Source organism: Calidris pugnax, unplaced genomic scaffold (assembly GCF_001431845.1).
Source record: "Calidris pugnax isolate Ruff unplaced genomic scaffold, ASM143184v1 scaffold167, whole genome shotgun sequence".
Taxonomy (NCBI): Eukaryota; Metazoa; Chordata; class Aves; order Charadriiformes; family Scolopacidae; genus Calidris; species Calidris pugnax.
In genome coordinates this window covers 2,308,902-2,333,213 of record NW_015091045.1, presented here as the reverse complement: position 1 = coordinate 2,333,213, position 24,312 = coordinate 2,308,902, and the positions used below count along the sequence as shown (strand labels likewise).

At 50.3% G+C, this 24,312-nt stretch overlaps 2 protein-coding genes across 2 annotated transcripts; both read right to left on the bottom strand.

Annotated features, from left to right (window-relative positions):
* Positions 1-1,286: 1,286 nt before the first annotated feature.
* Positions 1,287-16,564, bottom strand: LOC106896466 (leucine-rich repeat-containing protein 37A-like). Its single transcript, XM_014956480.1, has 14 exons — positions 16,386-16,564; positions 15,192-15,263; positions 14,649-14,720; positions 11,779-11,850; positions 11,258-11,338; positions 9,136-9,207; positions 8,046-8,120; positions 7,347-7,483; positions 5,181-5,717; positions 4,433-5,088; positions 4,235-4,330; positions 2,807-2,871; positions 1,901-1,958; positions 1,287-1,424 (listed from the first exon to the last, which is right to left on the bottom strand). The coding sequence occupies exons 1-14, from the start codon at positions 16,562-16,564 to the stop codon at positions 1,287-1,289; spliced, it is 2,310 nt and encodes a 769-aa protein (XP_014811966.1).
* Positions 16,565-17,180: 616 nt separating this feature from the next.
* On the bottom strand, positions 17,181-23,927 carry RDM1 (RAD52 motif containing 1). The gene is made up of 7 exons (XM_014956479.1): positions 23,792-23,927; positions 23,402-23,577; positions 22,119-22,241; positions 21,483-21,645; positions 20,866-20,964; positions 19,753-19,841; positions 17,181-17,889 (listed from the first exon to the last, which is right to left on the bottom strand). The coding sequence occupies exons 1-7, from the start codon at positions 23,925-23,927 to the stop codon at positions 17,785-17,787; spliced, it is 891 nt and encodes a 296-aa protein (XP_014811965.1). The 3' UTR covers positions 17,181-17,784.
* Between the last annotated feature and the right edge of the window lie 385 nt (positions 23,928-24,312).

Sequence of the window (24,312 nt, the reverse complement as noted above, 5' to 3'; positions counted from 1 at the left end):
AGAAGATCTGAGGAAATAACCGAGGAAATAACGGCCAAGGAAATAACCAAGGAAATAACAGGTGAGGAAAGAACAGCAGGGAAAGAACATCTGAGGAAATAGCCGGGGAAATAATGGCCAAGGAAATAATGGCCAAGGAAATAACAGCAAAGAAATAACATCCAAGGAAATAACAGCTGAGGAAATAGCCAAGGAAATAACAGCAATAAAGTAACAGCAAAGAAATAACATCTGAGGAAATAAGTGAGGAAATAACGGCCCAGGAAACAATAGCTGAGGAGATAACGGCAAGGAAAATAACAGGCGAGGAAATAAGAGCAAGGAAAGAACATCTGAGGAAATAGCCAAGGAAATAATGGCCAAGGAAATAACAGCAAAGAAATAACATCTGAGGAAATAACAGCTGAGGAAATAGCCAAGGAAATAACAGCAAAGAAGTAACATCTGAGGAAATAACGGCCCAGGAAATAATAGCCAAGAAAATAACAGGCAAGAAAAGATCAGCAAGGAAAGAACAGTTGAGGAAATAGCCAAGGAAATAATGGCTGAGGAAATAACAGGTGAGGAAAAAACAGCAAGGAAAGAACATCTGAGGAAATGGCCAAGGAAATAACGGCCAAGGAAATAACATCTGAGGAAACAGCTGAGGAAATAATGGCCGAGGAAATAACGGCCGAGGAAATAACAGGAAAGAGTTAACATCTGAGGAAATAACTGGGGAAATAACGGCCAAGGAAATACTAGCTGAGGAAATAACAGGTGAGGAAAAAACAGCAAGGAAAGAACATCCGAGGAAATAGGTGAGGAAATAATGGCCGAGGAAATAACAGCAAAGAGTTAACATCTGAGGAAATAACCAAGGAAATAACGGCCAAGGAAATACTAGCTGAGGAAATAACAGGTGAGGAAAGAACAGCAAGGAAAGAACATCTGAGGAAATAGCCAAGGAAATAACGGCCAAGGAATTAATGGCCAAGGAAATAACAGGTAAGGAAATAACAGGTGAGGAAATAACAGGTGAGGAAATAACAGGTGAGGAAATAACAGGTGAGGAAATAGCAGCTGAGGAAATAACCAAGGAAATAACGGCCAAGGAAATAATGGGCAAGGAAATTACATCAAAGGAATAATGAAGGAAATAACCAAGGGAATACTGAGGGAAATAACCAAGGAAATAATGGCCGAGGAAATGACATCAAGGAAATAACGAAGGAAATAATGGCCGAGGAATCAGCGGTTCCCCCAGCAGAAGCAGAGCTGCAGAACAGCCGCCGTCCCCGTCCCCCTCAGCGTAGCTGGGCTTTGTTGAAGATCTCCTCCTCTTCCTCCGAGGTGTTGGTGTCCCGCAGCTGGGCCAGGGCCTTTTCCTGCTGGGAGGTGAGGGGCTGGTACAGGTCCCGCAGCCACTCCGGCTCGGGCGGGCCCTGGGACACCGGGGAAGGAAAGGTTTGGGAGAGGGTTTTGGAGAGGGTTTGGAGAGGTTTTGGAAAGGGTTTGGAGAGGGTTTGGAGAGGGTTTTGGAAAGGGTTTGGAGAGGGTTTTGGAAAGGGTTTGGAGAGGGTTTGGAGAGGGTTTTGGAAAGGGTTTGGAGAGGGTTTTGGAAAGGGTTTGGAGAGGGTTTGGAGAGGGTTTTGGAAAGGGTTTGGAAAGGGTTTTGGAAAGGGTTTGGAGAGGGTTTGGAGAGGGTTTTGGAAAGGGTTTGGAGAGGGTTTTGGAAAGGGTTTGGAGAGGGTTTGGAGAGGGTTTTGGAAAGGGTTTGGAAAGGGTTTTGGAAAGGGTTTGGAGAGGGTTTGGAGAGGGTTTTGGAAAGGGTTTGGAGAGGGTTTTGGAGAGGGTTTGGAGAGAGTTTGTGGAGCAGCCGGCAGCATGGGCAGCAGCCAGACCTGCTCCCTGCCCTTACCTGCTTCTGAACACCATCCTTCTTTCTCTGTCCCCTGAGCAGTTTTTTTTTATAGTGCCTGGCAAAAAAAAAATAAAGGAAATTCAGGATAAAAAGTGAAGGCAGCTGGGGAGGGTGGGTACCAGCAGGAAGGTTGCCTGTATCCGGGGAAGCAGCAGTAGGATTCAGCCAAGTGGCATTTACGGTGCTGCAAAACATCGGGATTTGATGGGTTAAAGGGGGAGAAAAAAGGTTTTTGTCCCTCATTTCCTCAGAATTCACCGTTTCTGGTCCGTAGGCAGGGAGGGGAGATGGTTCTGTTTCTCCTGAGGAAGGTGAGGAGCTGCAGGAGGAAGGGCAGGTGCTGGCTGTTGTGGCCAGGAATGAGTCCTGGTTTAGCCAGGATGGAAAAAAAAGGTGGAGTCCCCATCCCTGGCTGTGTTTAAGGGCCGTTTAGATGCAGTGCTGAGGGACATGGTGTAGGGGAGGACTTTGTAGAGTAGGGGAGATGGTTGGACTCGATGATCCCAAGGGTCTCTTCCAACCTAGACCATTCTATGATTCTATGATTCTATGAAAAGGCATCGGAGAGGACAAGAGTGAGCTCTTCAACAGCCCCCGGGGAGGGAGGAATCGGGATGAGGTGGCACCAGAGAAGGGTTTTGGTGGGAATCAGAGCAGAGAGGTGTTTCCTCAAGGTGGCAGGGATGTGGGACCACCCGGGGCCAACACATCCACCACATCCAGGGTGCAGCGGGCTGAGATGTCACCTCACAGCTTTTCTGGGTTTCTTTAAAAAGCCACGTGTTTTTAACAGAGACTGGTGAGTCTTCGGTGCCCGTGTGGCTGGGGGGCTCGGGGATTCGGGGCTGTTTGGGGTAAAGATCATTGGTGACACAGCAGTGGCACGGCCCAGGGATTAATTACCTTCTTGGTCGTGATTTCCCAGTGCTTTGGAATTGGAAAACGTTTGCACATCTTCGGGAGCAAGTCTGGGGAAGGAGAGAGAGGGAGAGAGACTTGTAACATCAGGGTTTTCTCCTCATACTCTGCAAAAACAAGGGAGGCCAAAAGGTTGTTCCTCCAGCCGAGCCCGTTATATACACGTGCCAGCCTGTACCAGCAGCCACGTTTTTAGGGAGAGCCCATCCTCCCTTCCCAACTCCCTGCTTTTCCCTGCCTCCGGAATGACCCGAACTCCCAGAGCTCTCCTAATCTCGGCAGTGTTTATGTCTGCCTTTCTTATCTGCTTGGTGTTTTGCAGGGAGCTCCCCTCCTGTTTGACCCCAGTCTGAAACATGTAGGGAGGCTTTTAAAGAAATAAAAGCCCCTTTTTTTTTTTTTCTTTTTTTTTTTTTTCCTGAGGAGAAGGGCCCCAAAAGGGGGGATGAAATCTTGTGGGTGCTCTGAGTCCTCTCTCTGCCTGTCCCACTACCCTGACCCATGAGGAGCCATCGAGCCTTAGAGAAGGACTTCAGTTTGTCCTCGCAGAGGGCAGGCTGAGAGAGCTGGGGGGTTCAGCCTGGAGAAGAGAAGGCTCCAGGGAGAACTTGGAGCCCCTTCCAGTCCCTCAAGGGGCTCCAGGAGAGATGGGGAGGGACTCTGGATGAGGGAGGGGAGCCCTAGGAGGAGGGGGAAGGGTTTGACACTGAAAGAGGGGAGATGGAGCTGAGATGTGGGGAAGAACTTGTTTGGTGTGAGGGTGGTGAGAGCCTGGCCCAGGTTGGCCAGAGAAGCTGTGGCTGCCCCATCCCTGGAGGGGTTCAAGGGCAGGTTGGAGGGGGCTTGGAGCAACCTGGTGTGGTGGGAGGTGTCCCTGCCCAGGGCAGGGGGTGGCACTGGATGGGCTTTAAGGTCCCTTCCAACCCAAACCATTCTGTGATTCTATTTTATGATTCTATTCTATGATTTTGGCAGGAGGGAAGGCAGCAGGGGGATCACTGCATGGCTGAAAGCAATTTGTGTAAGTAGAAGAGCAGATCAGGGTCAGGAGAAGAGCCTGGGAGGTGGCTCTTCATGGTTGGGATTGTGGGATAAAACTCAGGGAAGGGCTAATGGGAGAGGTTGGGTTGGGAGGGAGCCACAGCCCCACTCAAGGAAGCTGCAGAGCAGAGCTGTGGACAGGGCATGACAGATACCAGGACAATCCCCCCTGAGCAGGCTTGAAGCCATGCTGAGCTGTGTGGATGCTGTGACAAGCTCCAAGGTTGGAAAAACATCTCCTGTGCTAGCCATGGGTATTCACATTGGCACCCCGGGGCTCATAATCCCTGTGGGGAGGCACCACCCCGTCCCAGTGCTCTCCAGCTCCAAGGCTCAACTGGCAGCCATCTATCAAACAAGTTATCTCCTTACCTCGAAGAGACACGCCATTATGAGAGCAGCCATGATCAGGACAGACACCACCATCGCTAACAGGGTCCCGTTAGCCACGGTGTGCTTCACTTCCAACTGGGAGACAAGGAGAGAAGATCAGGAGGGGAGAAAGGGTTGCTCCTTCCATTCCCTGTTGTCCAGAAGGACACATCCAGCAGCGCCCAGTATCTCTCCTACCTCCTTTGTGACTTTCCCGCCCGTTTCCTTGGCCAGGGTCGTGCCGTTGGGAACATTCTCTTCCTGGGGACACTGCTCCCTGAGAGCAGAGGCTACCTGGTTGTTTTGCCTCTCGCTGAGCATCTTTATGAGCATCCCTGTCTTTGAGATCATCTTGGCACAGGAGACCTGGAGCTTGGCGTGGTGGCAGTCCATCTTCAGGGCTCGTGCCACCCGGGCGATGAACGCCCGCACGGCTTTGTTGGGGACGAGGAAGCGCAGGTGATGGTTGACCTTGGTTTCAAAGAGGTCTCCTTGAACCAGCTCATCGTCTGGGCTGTTGGAGCTACTTGAATTATTGAGGAAACTGGATTCTTCCTTTCGTTGCTTCCAGTGGGTTTCTGTGGTTTGAGGGATGGCTGGAAAATACCCACGTAGGGAGGGATTCTCTTCTTCAGCTGTGTCCTCTAGCGTGCTGCTTGCAGTGAGGGGGCTGTTAATGAGCGGGTTATAGAGAAAATGCTGGTTTGTGTTCAGTCTCTGCTCGTCCTGCCTTGGAGGTAGCGCTTCCTCTGCACCTTCTACCTTCTCCACATCCTCCATCCCAGGGGTTTTCTCACTCTGTTCCATTGTATCGGAATAAATCTCAAAAGACCTGGATAGATGTGGGGCTTCTGCTGGGGAGAGAGAAAGGGAATTTTTTGAAGGAAGTGTGGGGATATTTTGTGTTGCCTGAAGACCAAGGGGTTGTCGTTGGGGTTTAACCTACCAGCTGCTTCGTAGGGGTTGAGGGCTGCAGGGTTCAATCCTACGTCCCGCTGCTTTCGTACCCAGCCCCTGGCTGTCTGTCCCTTCACTGCTGGGATCCCCCGCACCTCCTGCACGTGTGCAGCAGGCACTGGCAGGGGTGAGACAGTGCTTTTCACAGTCACGATGATTTTAGGCTTGTGCAGCTTCTTCAGCTCGGCCATTAGCAGGTTTTCTAGAAAATAGAGTTTACTTATCTCGATTTCACTGATCTGGTGCGTGTGCTGAATCCTGCGCAGCATCTGCCTCAGCTCCTTGCTGGTTTTGCTTTCCTGCCTGGATGGGTGCTGAGGGGGATATGAATTTGTTCTGGAATTGTGATCACTGGCCTTACTGAGATCACTGTCAGTGCTGGCCAGGCTCAGGACAATCCTAAGTGTCACGATTTCTTGGTCTCCGAGCAAAGTCTCCTTGGGACTGAGGTTCGACATCGTGCTGGCTTTGAGTTTACCAGATTGTAGCGCTTCTTTTTTTAATCCTTGTGTCTCTGGCAGAGGATCTGTGTGAGCCATAAAACACCAAGAGAGCAGATCAGTGACTCGGCATCACAAGAAGCTTTCTGCCAAAACCCAGGGTCAAAGGTTTACCTCGAGCAGCAGGCGCTTGTCTTTAAGACAAGGAAGTGTGTGAACTGAACGGTGGATGTGTTACAGACGGGAAAAATCTTGTTAAATCAATCAGATTATCTCATCGGGGCAGAACAGATAGAGGTTTCTTTTCTGCTCTCTCCCAGGGCTCTGTTTGAATCAATGGAAACATCCCGGGGGAATGGGTTTGCTGTCGGAGATTTCCCCACAGCTCGATACGAGCCAGTGTTGAGTTGCTAAAATCACCATAAAGCTTTTAAACTCGCAGAGAGCCTGGAAAGGAGAATTCCCAAAGACATGGTGTTTGTCCCTGATCAGTTATCCCGACTAGTCTTTCCCCCTGCGGGCAGGAAAACCTGGGATATTTCACATTAAAATGCTGTTGTCTGCCCCAATCTGCAGTCAGAGTGAGCCCCCAGTAACGGAGAGCTCTGTGTCTGCTGGTGGATGTGGTTCCCATCACCCTGGCCTAGAAGAAGTGGGAAATGTAGGATTTTGACTCAGAAAGATGCAAACAGCCCAGGAGAGCTCCTGCCCTGGCAGGCAAAGGGCACCCGCTGAGTCTGCAGAGCCAGGATAAGTCTTCAAGAGTCCCACAGCAAGGCTGCAAACACAACCTTATCTCTAATCCTGCTTTGCAGATAGCTTAATGCCAGAGGCAGGGTGACATGGGCAAGAATATTTACAGATTGCAAAGGTATTTAGGCCTTTGTTTTTTTCCTGTTAAAATGATAGGAAATGGGACGCGGAAATAAGGTATCCAGCCCTAAATGGCTTAGCAGCCTCTTTTTCCTAGACTTGCAACGAGGTTAAGGCTCACTTTGTCCACCTCCAGTTTGAAAATGACTTAATTATGGGTCTGGGGGTTTCCAGCGCGGGTGGCAGGGTGGAGGTGCAGCTCAGCACGTGCCACCTCACCAGACCCTTTGGCCACTTCTGTGCTGTGTCTGGGACCCCTCTCGCCACCAACCTGTGACCAGCCAAGGTTTGGTGGCACTGGAAAGGCTCGGGAGGTTGTCAGGGGGAATTTGGGGGGCTTATGAGCAGACGGTGCCTTCCAGTGCTTGGGAAGGGTACTGGGCCTGCATGATTTCCTTGGCCAGATGCACTGTGTGCATTGGAAGCCCGTGTGTTTGTTTAGCCCAGTGAGCTATTTCTTCTGGAGATAGTATTTGACACAGAAGATATGTGCAATCATGAGTAACTTTTCAACCCTTGTTTTTTCCAAGTCCTATGCTCAAGGGGGAGCTTTATGTGTCTGTGGCTCTGGGAGCAGAGTCAGAGGCCTCTCAGGTCCCACCAGAACTCCCTGCACTGGCTGATTTAAAGGCCTTGCACGGACAAAGCCCCTCTAGCTGTGCTCAGCTCACTAAATCTGCCTAGATTTACTGTCCCTGGGACTGGCCAGGACCCACCGGGCTGGACTGATGCCATCAATGTGGCCAACATTGCCTGGGAACCCCCACAGACTGGGGGCCGTGCTACTAAAACTAGAGGAAATGGGGCAGATTTGAGGAGTCTGCCTCACGGGGAAGCCTTACCACATTGGGAAGTACTGTTGGAGCACACCTTCTTGCAGCGGAACTCGACGGTCCGCTGAGGGACCCCCTCGACGCAGGGGGTTTCGGTGATGTTGTTCTCCTGGCAGAGGCAGCAGGCCACGTTACCGGACAGTTTGCTAAAGACAAGAGGTTACTGGAGAGAAACCCAGCATCTCAATCCACATCCCCGAGTCCAACTCAGGTGACACACAGACCATGGTTCTTCTACAGCTCTGGAAAACTTCCCACCCCACAGTTCCGATGGACAAATACGTTCTCCAAATTTCTGAGTGAGGTTTCATAATAGAAAATAGGCTTCCCACCCCACAGTTCCGATGGACAAATATGTTCTCCAAATTTCTGAGTGAGGTTTCAAATAGGAAATAGTATTCTCTGGTGGCATCAAAATGTTGATTTTACCTTTGAAAATGGAACCGATCCCAAAACACGGTTTGAAACAGAAACGTACCCCAACTTGATTTAAAGATTCCCTTTGAAAAACCTGGAGAATGTCATCTAAAAGGCAAAATTCTGTTTCTTAGCAGGTGAGTTTGGGAGGTTCTCAAAAGTAACTAGCGAACCCGAGGCTCACTGGGGTTATTCTGATTTAGTGGTGAGCTGGTTTGCTTGCCAGGTGGACCCCCTCGTTTCAGCAATTCCTATCTGCTGGCAGCTGGGACCGAGTCCCTGCCTACTCACAGCGTCTCCAGGTGGAGTGTTCTCAGGAGGACCCTGATCAATGCCTGCCGAGTCACTCGTGTTCCACCCAGGTTTCTGAAAGGATTTGAAAAACCACATTAAGTTTTCAGGCGGCGTTACCAGAACTGTGCTCTGAGAACAAGAACAGGTCCCTGGTGGTTGTGGTGGTGTTTGCAGAGGGATCCACTTCTGCCTAATCAAAGAGAAATGACTCAAAACCCTATTGTCTTTCTGCTTTGACTAGTTCCTAACCATGGGGTCTGATTCAGGAGGGGATCCTGCACATCTCGTGGGAGATGAATGCAAACAGAAAGGATTCCCCAGCTCAAAACCCTCCTCCTGCTCCCCCATGAGTGCAGCTCCAGTCCCTGAAGGGAGATGCTTCTTGCCCAAGAGGATGAATCCACTGTGACCTCGGAAAGAGAAATTAAACCAGTGAAAAGAGAAAAATGTGCTAGGCAGAAAGCGAAGGGTTTCTGTGGGACAGCAGGGCTGCCAGCAGGAAGGACCTGTGCAAAACCTCTGCATGTCTTCCTCCCTGAGGAGTCACACAGTTGCAAGCAGGAGCCATTGGATCTGTGAATCGTGACCAACACAGACATCACCTGCCCAGGATCCCACCTTCTCAGTACCCAAGCAGGAGTGGGGGGCATTTCCACACCCTTCAGGCCAACTCCACAGCCCCAGACCACCTGCCCTGAGCTGTGTCAAGGCAGCAGGGTGGGTATGTGGGACCAGGATCCCACCTTCTCAGTACCCAAGCAGGAGTAGGGGGCATTCCCACACCCTTCAGGCCAACTCTACAGCCCCAGACCTTGATGTCTTTTGTGTCCCAACTCCTCGGTCAACAAGGAGCATCATCACTAAACCATACCCCTGTCTCAACTCCTCGGTTACTTTGCAGCTGGGGACACACCAGAACTACTTGCCCTTCACCTTGCTTTGCCAGTGTGGGGTTTTTTTGTGCCTCCAGGAGAATAAGGCTGGGAGAAGAGTGAGCTTTGCTGCTGGGTCTCCACTTTCCTGACCACAGGGCACTTGAGAGAGACAAAGATCTGTATTAAACTGGTAAAAGCGAGTCAATACTTACAGATAGTTGATGAAAGGCAGATTGAAGAACGATGTGTCAGCAATAACAGACAGGGGATTATGGCTTAGGATCCTGAAAAAACAACACACTGCTGTGAGGGGCTGATGGGAAGGATGTGAGCGGTGTGGGCAGGGGGACATGGGGACAGCCTGTCCCCACCTCCTCTTACCCACGAGTCTGGAAAGACAAGATCAACTGGCTCTATGCAACAGGCACTGGAGAAAGGGGAGATGGTTAAAACACTTACTTGTAGAGTAAAAAGAAACCCCAGTGGGTCCTGAACTGTGTAAACACAGCAGAATCAAAGTGAATTTCCACTAGATCATTGCAAAGTATTTCTGTGATCATGGAGTTTTTCCTCTTTGCCAGGCTTCACATTTCTACCCTTTGAATAGCAGAGAGGCCCAGAGAGACTTGTGCCTGTTGGATCTGATGAGGAATTACACTGGAATCTGCTTTCCAGGCTGCTCTCTACTGTGCGAGTGGTGTAAAGAGGTTTATGGTTGGGAAGGATCCAGCCTGCTTTTATGGATGGCAGATGTGGATTTGGCTGAACAATTTTTACTCAAACCTCCCCAAAGAATTTCCTTTCAAGTAGAGAACAAACATAGGAAATTTCAGCCTGAAGATAAAAAATTGGCTCAGTGCGACGTGTGTGAGGAAGGGCCCGGGATGAAGGCTAGAGGCAGGAACAGATGCTGATGGGCTGATTCACAAAATACATCAGGTCCTGATTATCTCTGGCTAAAAGAGCAAAAGCCCAGAAGTGCTGCTTCTGGAAAATACAACATCTCTTTCTTTCCTCCTCAGCTCACACCTTCTCTTCGCTTCCCTTGACCAGGACTTTGATGTTATTTTGGAATCTAACTTTCCGTATTTCCTTACATTTCCACTGTCCATAAACTTTTACTCTATTACTGCATCCAGCCAGGCAAAGCTGTGGCCTATTCCTCTGGGAATTGTCCTTCATAATTTATTTTCCCACCTTATTTGGTGTATCACGTGAGAAGCATTGCAATTTTTGGGAGGGCAGGGAGACTGTGCTCTTTTCCTTATGTACATGAACCCTTGGTGGGCAAAACGCCCTGGCCTCCTGCTTATTTCAGGTCCAGATGGAAACAGTGATCTTATCCCTGGAAGGGCTTCCTGATAGAACCCACTATGGATTAAGTCACGTTTTTCTCCAGGCACCAAAAGAACAATTTTTCCTTTTTGTGGATGTTTTTGAGGCCCTTTACTTTTAAATGTGAATGTGCAAAGTGAAATTTCTGGCTAGAAACCTGGGTCACATCCGATACCCCTCATCACCCTGCCCCTTCTCCCTTCCTGCAGCATCTCTTTCTTGTCCAGTCCCATGGTGTCCCTCCATTGCTCTCTGAGCCTGATGCTGGTTCAAGGAAGCCATGGAATCATAGAATTGTCTGGGTTGGAAGGGACCTTTAAGATCATCGAGTCCAACCATCAACCTAACTCTGATAAAAGCGACCACTAAACCATGTCTCTAAGCACTATGGCAACCCGGCTTTTAAATCCCTCCAGGGATGGAGACTCCACCACTGCCCTGGGCAGCCCATTCCAAGGATTAGTAGCCCTTTCAGTGAAGAAATTTTTCCTAATATCCATCTTAAACCTCCCCTGGTGCAACTTGAGGCCAGTTCCTCTTGTCCCATTGCCTGTGACTTGGGAGAAGAGACCGACCCCCCCTGGCTACACCCTCCTTTCAGGGAGTTGGAGAGAGCAATAAGGTCTCCCCTCAGCCTCCTCTTCTCCAGGCTGAACCCCCCCAGCTCCCTCAGCCTCTCCTCATAAGACTTACTCTCCAGACCCCTCACCAGCTTCATTGTCCTTCTCTAGACCCACTCCAGCCCCTCAAGGTCTTTTTTGTGGGAGAGTAGAGAGAAAACAGGTGGGCCAGGAGAAGGTGTGTGGGAAGGGACCCAAAACTGGACACAGTAGAGAGAAGACAGGTGGGCCAGAAGAAGGTGGCTTTCAGGCTGCAGTGGTGGACCCTGGATGACATCTATGGTAGGATTCAGTCCTTCACAGAGAGCAAGTCTGCCCTTCCCCACTGTCACTGAGGAGTCCCGCTCTGATCTACCCCTTTAGACCTTGTTCCACTTACAGCTTCTGTAAAAACTGCATCCCGTGCCATGCCTGGAAAGTGCCATTCTGGATCTGTGTGATGAAATTTCCACTCAGGTTTCTGGGGGGAAAAAAGGAGATCACAGAAATGAATCGAGCCTGTCCTACAGGAAGCCGGAGCGAAGCAGTATTGATTTGTAGGAAATATGCAAATCCAAGGTAGAATAGGGAGGAAACTGCCGTTTTCTCATTTTTTTTCTTAACCTGTCAAGGGGAGGAAATGAAGTGCACATGTGCTTAATCTATTTCTGCTCCAGGATACAACAAGCCTTCAAGAAATGGCTTCTATTATGGCTGCGTTTGGACAACCACGCGATGATCTCTCATCCTGTTGTGGGTCATCCAGCCATCTGCATCGATCTCTTTAACTCCGTTAGTCTTTTAGCAGGAGAAATTTAGTCATTGTTCTAAAAATAACAGGAACATTTTTCTAGCACAAGAAGGGTTATAAATGCAAACAGACTCCACTAAATATACTAGAAAGAAACTTTTATAACTCACATAAGCTGCAAAAAAGGAAGTGGCTCAAAAGCGCGTCCCTCAAGCGACAGGATTTTATTGAAAGATAAATCCCTGTTAAAATTAGAACACGAAATGTTAATTACATTTGCACTGTCATGTTTACTTCCAATTGCTTTGACACTGGCAGCATATATGTTACACGGCTCTGATTGCACATGGTGTTTATATCTGATATTAGCTCTCAGTGGTGTGTAACCTGTGATAACCCTCCTGACCGGAGGTGGCTTTCATCTCAGTGATTTTTTTTTTTCTACCTCTGATCCCACTAGAATTATTTTAGGGCTTGATTTTCCTCTCTGATAACAGAAAAGATGCTTTAGGCAGGCACAGTTTAGCAGGTGGGGATGAGTTTGCACAGATTTGTGACCCTCTGGATGCACCACGGGGATGGAACCTGCCTTCCCCTGGTGCCATCGGGGCTTTGCTTGCTGAAGCCACCCAGGAAAGCCTGAACAGATCCTTCTGTTTGAGGGCTCAGAGATGGGTTGGTGACCACATGTGTGACCAAAACGGTAGTTTTTCTCTTAATTCCTCCTTCCTACACTACATTTGGTGAAAAAGTTATGTTAAAGGGACCCTATTAATGATGCAAAATCAAGAGCATTTAATTCTGAAAAGGGCATAATGAAGGGGTAACCTAAATTCTGCTTTCCTGCAGAGCTCTGCTGTGAGATGTGTGTAGACACCCGGCAGCTGCAGGATTCACCTGGCCCAGCCTTAGAAATCAAAAGGATCCTTGTCTCAGCCTGAATTAACTGCCCAGGCTTGCCCTGCAGCAAACAGCCAGAGAGAAACACTTTTGGGACTTGATTCATCCCCCCCCGACAGGTTTCCAAGATCATTTGGGTGAATGGGAAGTGCCTGTTCCTCTCCACAGAGGACAGAGAGAGCCTGAACAATTAGCGTAATCCTAGACAGTTATTAGGCATCTAAAATTAGAGGAGATGAAGGCAGAAGGTTTCCTCTGTGGGAGATGGCCTGGCTGCTGGAGAGGGTGTTCAGGGAGAGCGTCGGGGAGCGACGGCAGCTCTCGCCTGCGGGGTCTGGACCTCCCAGGGAGGCAGCCGGGTGGTGGGAGGAAGGTCTTTGCACGGGTGATCTCAGAAAGTGCTTTGGGGAGTTCAGTTTTCAGCCTCGTGGAAGGGGAGCGTGGCTGGAAGCCTGTTTCTTCCCAAACGGGCTCGTTTAGCCTGCAACCCACATCCTGCAGCACATGCTTTCTGCTTTTAAGCTCTTGGCTCCTTCTTTTCTACAACGTAGGGCACACGTACCTGCTAAAAAGACGTGGGGAGGGGGAGCTGGTGTGGGCACTGGGCCCCAACACTGGTGTTCCCTTGTTTTCCACCATTCCCCAGCGCTGAGACAGGGCTTAGACACAGCCCTAGGGCTGGCTCGCCGCAGGAGCAGCTCCAGAAAGGCCAAGACCACCCTGGACTTGGCTCCTTCCAGGCCAACAGGAGGATTAGAAAATACAAATCCTCCCTTTTTCTGGGAAAAAACGCAAGCACGTAAGGGCCACACTCAATAAATGACGCTGCAAATGCAAACGGTGAAGGAGCTGAGACACTTGCAATGAACTACAAATAGGAGCAATGGAGGGGATTTTGGGACACCTCTCTGGGTCCTCATTTCAGCTAATCTAACAACAGAGGAATGGGACCCAAAACACAGCCCTTATGAGCCAACTCCAAGCCAGGGCTTCCTTGGCTGTCAGGTTTTTTGCACAGTAGGATTTTTATCTTTGATATGAAGTTTGTTTTGGGAAATGAGTGTACCTGTGTCTCCTCTGAGGCTCAGGTAATCGGGCTCTGGGCACTAAAGCTCTGAGCCTCCACGGGGGGATTTATTTCTGGTGCTTGGCCTTTAGGATAAGAAAAGTCAGCGTGACAGCAGCTAAGCAGAGGAGAGAGAACAGGGCAAGATTTTGCTGTTCTTGTTTCACACTTCCTTTGCCTGCACCGCACAGGAAACCCCAAAATATGTGAAAAACTGAACTTCAATGAGAAAAAAAAAAACCCTAATGCTCTTCTGCTCCCTTCCAGAGAGTGTTAGAAACAGGGGACTTGTTGCAACTTCGTACATATGACATTTCATATGACATCCCTAGATGCACAATTGTTTCTGACCTCCTTTGTGTCTTAATTGCAACCATGGAACCATTCTGAACCCCTCCCAGACCAATCGAATGAGGACCTTACATCCTCTGAGAAGAAGGGGACTTGGCTGGGTAACCTCATTGATTTTTCATAGAAAAATCCTGTGCTAGCGGTGAGGTTAGTCCTGCTCAGAGCTGGAGGTTGAAGCAGAGATCTACCAACCCCGCTCCATCTGAGATTTCAGCAGAGCAAGGGGCAGTGCAGGCCTCTCTCTTCCCACCTCAGATAGCTCTCCCAAGAGTGGTCAGCAATACAGGGATCTGTCTTCAACACAACGTGGTCTTTCCACCCCAAACCCTAGCAGAAGCAAGTCATGTCTGGGGTTTTGCCTTGTTCTAGGTGGTTCTCACCCCAAAAATGTTGGTCCTCAGACAAACAGAGCCAGAGTCAATGTCCCAGTGCTGGGAGTGGTCACTGTTAGCTTGGGGTTGACTACAGTTCATCCCATATCTGTGGGAAAGGGCAGCAGCCTCTTCCTCTGGGTTGGATTTGGGGAAACGAAAGCTGCGCTACGGCCCTAAGGGAATCCCTCCACCAGGCACTATTGCAGCTCCAAGACACCCTGCTCTGCTCTGGCTGGAGCTTGAAGTGGAGGAGGAGTAAATCTGAGGTGCATGGGGGTGCATTGAGCAGCAGGGCTTTGAGGGAAGGCGCGGCAGTAGCCCACCATGGTGGGCAGGGGATGGTACCTACAGGTGCCTCAGCAGGAACAGACCCTCCAGCGAATGCCTCTTCACTGCCTGCAGATTGTTGTTCTGGAGGACCCTGGAATGAGAAAAATGGACATTTACTGTAACACCAGCTGCTCTCCAGGAGGAAGTGGAATTTTCAGGGGAAAATATCCTGCAGTAGCTTTGCTAAAACCTCCCTTTGAGTCACTACAGGGATCATCACCACTCATCGCAGGAGCAGGCACTCACTCCTTGGCTGCTGAAGCTCACTGTAGCCTGATCATTGATTAAATTGGCACAGGAATGGTCCCACAGGATGGAAAGGAAACAGCTCATGGCATTTCTTGACATCCTAGAAAGCCCTGGGGATTCACATCCCTCCTTGCTGAGCAGCTCAGCTTTGAGTTCAAATGGAAATGGTTTCTTGCTGAGCAGCTGAGCTTTGAATTGAGATGGAAATGGTTTGTGTGGGTGCTCGTGCTCATCATACCCTTGGCTCAAAAACCAGATGAAAGGACTGAAAACACCTGAACTCCTGATGTTTTAAATGTTAGAGGATACTTACAAGGACTCAGCCCACGGGTATTCCCTCCATGCTTGTTTTTTGATGGAAGAAATTGAGTTGCTAGTGAAATCTCTGCAAAGAAATTATGGACATCGTCACCCCCCAGGAAGACCCTTTCCTCTGTAAATCTGGCTGCTGAGGTGGAAGAGGAGTTTGCCTGAAGATTCAACAGCATGGCCAGCCCGGCTTCACCCCTTGGTGCTGCAGCATGAGCCCCCAAAACCAAGATGTCTCCTGCCAGTGACTCTCCTGGGTGTCTCAGGAGGGGTTATCAGGACTAAGTGGAGGAAGGGAAGACAGAGTTGCCCGGGTTGGAAGGGACCTTTCACATCACCAAGCCCAACCATCAACCCAACACTGCCCAAACCACCACTGACCCATGTCCCTCAGCACCACGTCTGCCCAGCTTTTAAATACCTCCAGGGATGGTGACTCCACCACTGCCTTGGGCAGCCCGTTCCAAGGCATAATAACACTTTTGGTGAAGAATTTTTTCCTAATATCCAATCTGAACCTGCCCTGGTGCAACTTGAGGCCATTTCCTCTGTCCCATGGCCTGTGACTTGGGAGAAGAGACTGACCCCCCCTGGCTACACCCTCCTTTCAGGGAGTTGGAGAGAGCAAGGTCTCCCCTCAGCCTCCTTTTCTCCAGGCTGAACGCCCCCCAGCTCCCTCAGCCTCTCCTCCTAAGACTTACTCTCCAGACCCCTCACCAGCTCCGTTGTCCTTCTCTGGACCCACTCCAGCCTCTCAATGTTTTTCTTCTCATGAGGGGCCCAAAACTGGACACAGTACTCCAGGTGGGGCCTCACCAGTGCCCAGGACAGGCAGATGGTCACTGCCCCAGTTCTGCTGGCCGCACTGTTCCTGACACAGGCCAGGATGCTGTTGGCCTTCTTGGCCACCTGGGCACACTGCTGGCTCATAGTCAGCTGCCTGTGACCCACACTCCACATCCTTTTCCACCAGGCAGCTCCAGCCACTCTGCCCCCATCCTGGAACATTCATGGCGTTGGTGTGACCCAAGGGCAGGACCTGGCACTTGGCCCTCTTAAACATCGCACCATTGGCCTTGGCCCACCCATCCAGCCTGTCCAGATCCCTCTGTGGAGCCTTCCTGCCCTCAGGCAGATCAACATTCCCGCCCAGCTTGGAGTTGTCAAGATGGAGGGTGGTCTGGCCGCCAGTACTCACAGGGTAAAGAGGGCATGTCGGCGTGTGGCGGGGGGTATGGTGGCCAGGCCAGCGTGTCTGCAGTCCAGCAGCTGCCCTTGGCAGCGGCAGGGGAGTGGGCAGGGCCCCTCGAAGCAGGAGGCCGCCGCCGGCAGCAGCACCAGCAGCAGGAGTGGGCGGCCGGGCCTGGGCAGGCCCATGGCGGAGCAGGCCCGGCCGGTGGTTGCCAGGCAACCGTGGGGACACAAGCCCAGGGCCTGGCGCAGGCCTCATGGCCCAGAGCTGGGCCTGGCGCTTCGGACCCCTCCGCCATCAGAATATAAAATATCATTACCATTGCTGCCCAAGAACTTGCCCCAGTAGAGGACTCACCACACCTCATGGAGGGCCGGTCCCTCCCTCCAGCATTCCCCCTTGTGAAACGCTGCGTCTCGCTTCCCCATTTGGATTTCTCTAAATTCAGTGCCCCTCCACTGGATTTTGTTTCACTTTCCCAATTAAAAAGCTCACCCGCTATCAGGGGTCTTCTCCTGGAGCAAATTATCCCTTTCCTGTCTTTTTCGTGAAATTAAACAAGCCTCTTATTTCCTCTTGTTTCAAGACAGATCTCAAATCATTCCTGTGGCTCTTCCCTGAGCTCTCCCATTTTATATTCATCTTTTTTTTCCCCAAAGACCGAGGTCAAAAAACGTGCACAGGGGTCTGTTATCAAACAAGCATCCCCCCCACCACTACATACCCTCATGATTCAGGGAGCTTGATGCCTCTTCCCATTGCCTGTGCTGCCTCTGAGATTCATTCATTCATCACACAGAGTTACAAAATTTTACTTTATTTAATGAAAAACCTCCTGTAAAAAAAGAATCTTTGCTTTACATGGTGACAATGGCCCAACGCCTTATAGTTGGGGCTCAACCCATGTGGCTCAACACACTGTTAGAAGACTGATGCTTATTTCCTTAAAAGAAATGTCACTTAGAGCAGCATTTTTCGTGCCTGAGCAGACGTGTCTAAGTACCACAGCTACTCCTGCTGGTAAGATCTCTCCTCCTGCCGTCTCCAGCTTTCTCCTGTGGATCGGAGTGAACCTGAACTGTAGGCTCTTGCAGGGAGGGCTTGTTCCTTCTATTTTTCTTTAAGTGCCATATACATCTGTTACGCTGTCTAAATACTAATTGTGCAGCTTCCATATATAGCTGACCTGGATAAGCTGACAGGAAAACACTTCCTCTCCAAAAATAGCATATATTTTTGGGCTTAACTTTAGTAACACAAGGCTTATTGCCCATTTCTTTCGCTGTTACGTATTTGGAGAAGAAGAAAACAGTGGATATGACGCACATGTCATTTCACAGCGTTAGACTTTCATTCCTAATCAAACGCTGCATCAAACTGGAAATGATGTGAAGACAGAGCTGCGCTAATTAGACGGCGTCTCCCGGCTAGGGAGCTCATCATCAAAACTGAGATCAGACAAAACTTCTTCTTCTTCCAGGTCAAACTGTTCCAAGGACAATTCGCTGACCTGGGAAGAGAAGTGAAGAGTAAATTTCTTTCTCTCCAATGTATTTTCGGTTCATCATTCTGCACCTGGAAACAATATATTTTTATCACGTACAAGAGACAGCCTCCTCGGAATTTACCAACTGAGGAACGTTTCTGTTTCGGAAAGACTGACTGACATCACAAGGGAATGAACCCAAAGGACACCCAGCAGCTCCCCTCCCCAGCAAGTCCTTCCAAATTCCAGCCTCTTCCTCCTCCTATCAGGCTGGAAGGTGCTTTGCGGAGAGAGCGCTGAATTAACCTCCCACACACCATCACAAGGGAAGTGAGAGGGCAGGGGAGGTGAGGGATGACTCTCAGGGTAAAACAGAGGTTTGAGAAGCAACAGGCTTTCTGCTGGACTCCGCTGCTCACTTCTCTCATGGTCATTGCACGTTAGGTCAGTTCTCTGCAGGTTTCAAAGAAGTCAGATGGAAGGGGCTGCACAGAGGAAAATGCAGAGAGAGAACAAAGCAGCAGAAATTTCATCTTCTCAACTGATAAAAAAAAATAATCTAGTGGACGTTAGTTACTTCACATGAAAATACCTCCTATTTTACTGCTGCTCTTCAGTAAGAAAGCAGCAGAGGGTCCAGCAGAGGGCCATGAAAATGCTGTGAGGGCTGGAGCCCCTCTGCTGTGAGGGGGGGCTGAGAGAGTTGGGGGGTTCAGCCTGGAGAAGAGAAGGCTCCGGGGAGACCTTGGAGCCCCTTCCAGTCCCTCAAGGGGCTCCAGGAGAGATGGGGAGGGACTCTGGATCAGGGAGGGGAGCCCTAGGAGGAGGGGGAAGGGTTTGACACTGAAAGAGGGGAGATGGAGCTGAGATGTGGGGAAGAACTTGTTTGCTGTGAGGGTGGTGAGAGCCTGGCCCAGGTTGGGCAGAGAAGCTGTGGCTGCCCCATCCCTGGAGGGGTTGAAGGGCAGGTTGGAGGGGGCTTGGAGCAACCTGGTGTGGTGGGAGGTGTCCCTGCCCAGGGCAGGGGGTGGCACTGGGTGGGCTTTAAGGTCCCTTCCAACTCTAAGCCTTCTCTGATTCTATAAGATAGTCCAGCCCGTGAACACCAGGTGACTCAATGTCACCAAACGGAATAAAGTGTCACACGGTTCATTAGACACTTCCTCCGTGCAAACTGCAGGAGGAGTGAGACATCAGTGTGGAGCTGATCTGTTGTGTGAGAGTGATGTCTGCTTTCAAAAACCTGCGTTTCAGTGAGCTCCCCTGGTACAGCAGCCGTTTCAGCCCTCTGCTCAGGACCAGCTGCGTGCACAAGCTGGCACACAGGCAGAACTCATCTCACTGAGCACGATGATTAAAGCTTTACTGTTGTACCCGTGTATTTTGGGTCGGTGCACACTAACAGATCCCACAGTTACCTGCAGGGATTCCACCAAAGCTTTTAACTTATCCTCTGGGGCAAGGATAAGTTTATGAAATGCCTTTCTAGATGGGAAGTTTGAATCATTTAAGAACCTATTAAAAAATCATTTGATTTAACCTACTGTGCCTTTACGGGGGTTTTCACTCTCACAGATTCTATGAAGTGCAGTCCTGGACACTGTCATGTGTCAGACTTGTCACCCTGCACCACAGCAGTCCTGTCCCCTAACTGCTCACTTTCCTTTGCTGTCTAAAATATGCATGGATTTCTACACAAAGATACCCAAAAAAGTAAGGTTTTTAAAACCTTGGCGTGCTGTACAATTTCAGGATGCAATTACTTCCTAGGATTTAAGTCAAGGTAATGGCTGCATAAAAGGAGGGTGTCAGAGGCTGTAAGAGTTAACGGCTCTGTCTTCAGTCTCTAGATGAAACACACAGGTCCTGTGCCAAAGCTGGTTTTACCTGAACAAGCCCCTTCAGTTCCTCTTCTGTTAAGGAGTCTGTGAGCTCCTCTTGGGTGGGATTGTACTCCACAGCCACTTTCCCGTTGTCTGAAACAGAATAGGCAGCCAGAGACAGGGTTAATTACTACGGTGCGTAATGACAATAAACCTACCCTAAACTCCAAATGGGACAATTCTGCCTCATAATGGCTTTCAGAGCAACTGGCTGGTTGGTCTGAAGGAATGTGCTTCTTTCTCTGCCTCTCTTCTCTGCTGAAAACCAAACAGCTCTTACTAAATGGAGTGGAAACTGAAACTGAGGGAGCAGAAATCCATGGAGAAGACAGAGCATGTTAATTGCTGGTCTCTGTGTACGTGACGGAGCAAAAGATGGGAAGTGCTGCAAAACATCTGAATCCAGAACCCCACCTTTCCAACAAACACCTTAAAGAGTCCAGGGAGGAATCTGCCAGATGAAAGCCCCCACTCTGTAAAATGAGGCACTGACCTGATCCCATGGGGGTCTGTCACTAAACTACTCGGACACCACATAAACAGGCGTCACCTAAAAGTTCAGAGAGCACAAGACCTGGAACCCAGAGAGAGCAGATCCAGCAGCTCCTGGGCAGGCACAGAGCCAGCTGCTATGATTAAAAACTCAAAGGAGTAGTAGCCCCAGAGAAGCAACACTGAATGCAGCAGTGGGGCACGGACCTGTGATGGCACCTGGCTGGCTTGGAAGCAGGACAGGAATGCGCCAAGTGCTGCAATTCAGTTCATGTTCCCCCTGTAACCAGAACTTCCCCCATCCCTCTTTCCCATGCACATGTAGTGTTAAAAAGCTCTCCCTGCCAGCATTTACATTTTTGGAACTTGGAGTTTCAATGATTTATTTATCATAAAAAAATCTGACCTCCTGTCTGATCTTCCTTTCACTCTTATAGCTCCTAGGGTGGAACCACGCTATTAAATCATTACAGACCACAACATAAGTTTATTTTCTCCGAGACCTCCCCAAGCCTCAATGAATTCCAAGAAAGGTTCAGAGAAAAAGAATTTATATCAATTATCATGAAACATATAATATCGTTTGCCCAAACAGCCCAGTGTTTAATACAAAAATAGTTCTCACCTAAGACTATGAGGAGTATCTTCTGAAAGGCACTGGACAAAGCCTTCCCAACGGCGAGTTTCTGAGCTCTCCTGGAGGCCGTGAGGAACTCCAGAGGATCTGAACACAACAAGCAGCACGTTACTGATATCAAGACAACATTCCACATGCGAAGCACTCCAGCTGCCTCGCGCTAGGAAACGCAACCAAACACAGCCTCAGGGATCTGATAAAAAGGCTGCTTGTGTTTCGGGAGCTTGGCAGCACCCTCACAGCGGGGGTTTGTGGCCAACCCCCAGCAGCAGATGACACTCAGCCCTGTGTCAGGGCCCTGAGCCGTGCCACAGGGACAGAATGGAGAATCCCACTGCGTGTTCACACCAGAAGTGGCTGTGGTGGGGAATGAGTAACGCTGCAGGCGAGAGGGAGAGAACAGAGGGCAGGAAAGCGATCCTGGTGTGAAGGAGGGAGGGAAGAGGCACGCTCAGCGTCCCTCCCTGCGTAGCACAGCAGCTCACAAGGCCCTGCGCAGATCTTTGCCTCCAGCTAAATTCAGACAGTTCATCAGAGCCACAAACTGTGCAAAAGCCAGACTGATTGGTGTCTGAGAGAGACTCCTAACTGCATCCAAAATGTACCTTCGCTGTTTTCTACATCTGCCTCGCCGAGGGCAACTCCCCTGGTGCGTACCCCGTGGTTGGGCAGTGTCACCTCTAGAGCACACAGGTATTTCACAGATTGCTTCTGTAAGGTCTCTCCCAGTTCCTCATTCTCACCATCAAAGCCAGATACATTCTGCAGCTGTTGGGAAGACCACAGATAATTCATTTTGGTTAAATAGGAAGGAAATGTTATGACCACTTAGGCCTATGCCTCCATAACACAGACCTCCTCTGCACAGCATCTGACTCCAAGGCACATGGTGGAGGCAGAGCAGGAAAATTTACTCTTTTCACCCTCTTTTAGAAATATCTCGTAGTCCCCAGACTCTTGAGTCTCAGTCATCTTGGACACCTTCAGCACACAAAGTTTACAGTCATGTCCTGGCACCGCTTTCATCACAGCCACCCCCATTTTTATTAACAGAAGCCCAGGCAGTCCCTCACCCACAGCAAGTCTCCTCTCCCCAGGCTTTCAAAATACCCTCACTTGTGGTCCAAAACACAGCTCCTCTTGTGGGCAGATTAGAACAGAATTCTTCTTATTCCACCAGCCACTCTAATGAAGAAGAGGATGAGGGGAAGGATGATGTATGAATCTAAAGGGCCCCTTACCGTGATGATGCGACTGGACCAGCCATTGAAGCCAAGGTAGTGGTTGGCCAACTCTTGGCACTTGTTGCTGTTGAGAGCAAGGACTTGTTGCTGAAACCCTTTCTGCTTGGTGCAAACGCAAACCTGTCCAGGAATGAAGAACCCTGGTTAGCCAGGCTTTGCTTGCAGAGTTCCCACTACAGACACACCACTGATGGCTCCGGGAGAGTCACCAGAAGGTAACCTACTCTGTGACTACAGGTGTGCTTCTGATATATGTTAAATATTTTTTTTCCCAGGAATAGGTCCTGCAAATTATTCCAGAGGAGGGATGCTGCCCTTTTCCTGCTAAAATGCTACCTGGGAGACAGCAGATGGTGGGCCTGTGTGAACCTCGTGAACCTCAGGCCAAGTGCAAGGTCCTGCACCTCAGGGCAATCCCAGGCACAAATCCAGGCTGGAGGAAAACAGACTGAGAGCAGCCCTGAGGAGAAGGCCTTGGGGGTGTCGGTGGGTGAGAAGCTCCACACGCCCCTCAACGTGCGCTGGAGCCCAGAAACCCCCCGCACCCTGGGCTGCATCCCCAGCCCCGTGGGCAGCAGGGCCAGGGGGGGATTCTGCCCCTCTGCTCCGCTCTGGGGAGACCCCCCCAGTGCTGCCTCCAGCTCTGGGGCCACCACCAGCAGAAGGACATGGAGCTGTTGGAGCGGGGCCAGAGGAGGCCCCGGAGATGCTGGGAGGGCTGGAGCCCCTCTGCTGGGAGGGGGGGCTGAGAGAGTTGGGGGGTTCAGCCTGGAGAAGAGAAGGCTCCGGGGAGACCTTGGAGCCCCTTCCAGTCCCTCAAGGGGCTCCAGGAGAGATGGGGAGGGACTCTGGATGAGGGAGGGGAGCCCTAGGAGGAGGGGGAAGGGTTTGACACTGAAAGAGGGGAGATGGAGCTGAGATGTGGGGAAGAACTTGTTTGGTGTGAGGGTGGTGAGAGCCTGGTCCAGGTTGGCCAGAGAAGCTGTGGCTGCCCCATCCCTGGAGGGGTTGAAGGGCAGGTTGGAGGGGGCTTGGAGCAACCTGGTGTGGTGGGAGGTGTCCCTGCCCAGGGCAGGGGGTGGCACTGGGGGGGCTTTATGGTTCCTTCCAACCCAAACCACTCTATGTCACCCGAGTGGTAACGCCCAGCCACAAGTTAGTAAACTTTTTGCACAGGAAGCATCACCGAGACCAACAAGTATTTAATGTGAATCTATCCTGCTGCTGGAGGTCACGGTGCCGAGTCCTGCACGTTCCATGCCTGGGGCAGTTCTCCGTACCTTCAGGGGAGATGTCTGAAACAGCCTCTGCCCGTTGCACGCGCGCTGGGCTCTGCTGGCGTCTCCAGCCGAGTAAAACTTGATGACGGCGTAAAACCCCGGCCCGGCCACGGCAGCGTTTCTGTGTGCTCGCACTGAGTAGAGTGGCCCAAATTTGGAAAATGCTGAAAACAGAGAATGCTGAGGGAATAAAAAAAACCAAGAGAAAAAAGGGTCTTTTAAAATATCTATGGATGCTCCAGGGGCTGAGCAACAGTGACAAAGGGAAAATGACTCACAAGACCTAATTACCTAGAAATCGAGGAAAATTTTTAGTACTGTTTAATGGCAATAAGCACTGGAATAAGGAGTGAGACTGATCAATATCTCTCCAGAAAAAATAAGCTCAACCTGGCTGGACCTCTGACCCTGAGGATGTCTCATCTCCCTTATCATCCAGCTCCCCATCGGGAGGAGAGCGAAGGCAGACGTGGGATTCTCTATCCCTCATCACCCTCATCCCAGACACCCTCTTGCTCTCCGCCATCCCCCTTTGAGTGGGCACACTGTTTGCCAAAACTTTCAGCTAAAAATTAGCACTATATTTTGCAGGTTGACTCATGGAGTTTTGTCTCAGCTCTTCCACCTTGTGCTGGTGTCTCTGCAGCTTTGCTGTGTGGCACCAGGGCAGGAATCACCCCGGGGTGGCCAGACACCCCCTCGGGGCTGCCCTGCACCCAGCGTGCCTCAGGGAAACAAGGGAACTAAAAAAAAAGTTATTAAAACCAAACAAAACAACAACAAAAAAAGAGGAAGTTAAAAATTTATTATTAGCACACAGATGAAGCCATCAGTACAAATGGGAGGGAACAGAGGCCTTAGCTCCAGAGGGGGAGAAGGACTGTGGGGGTTCCAGTCCCCAGTCCCCAGTC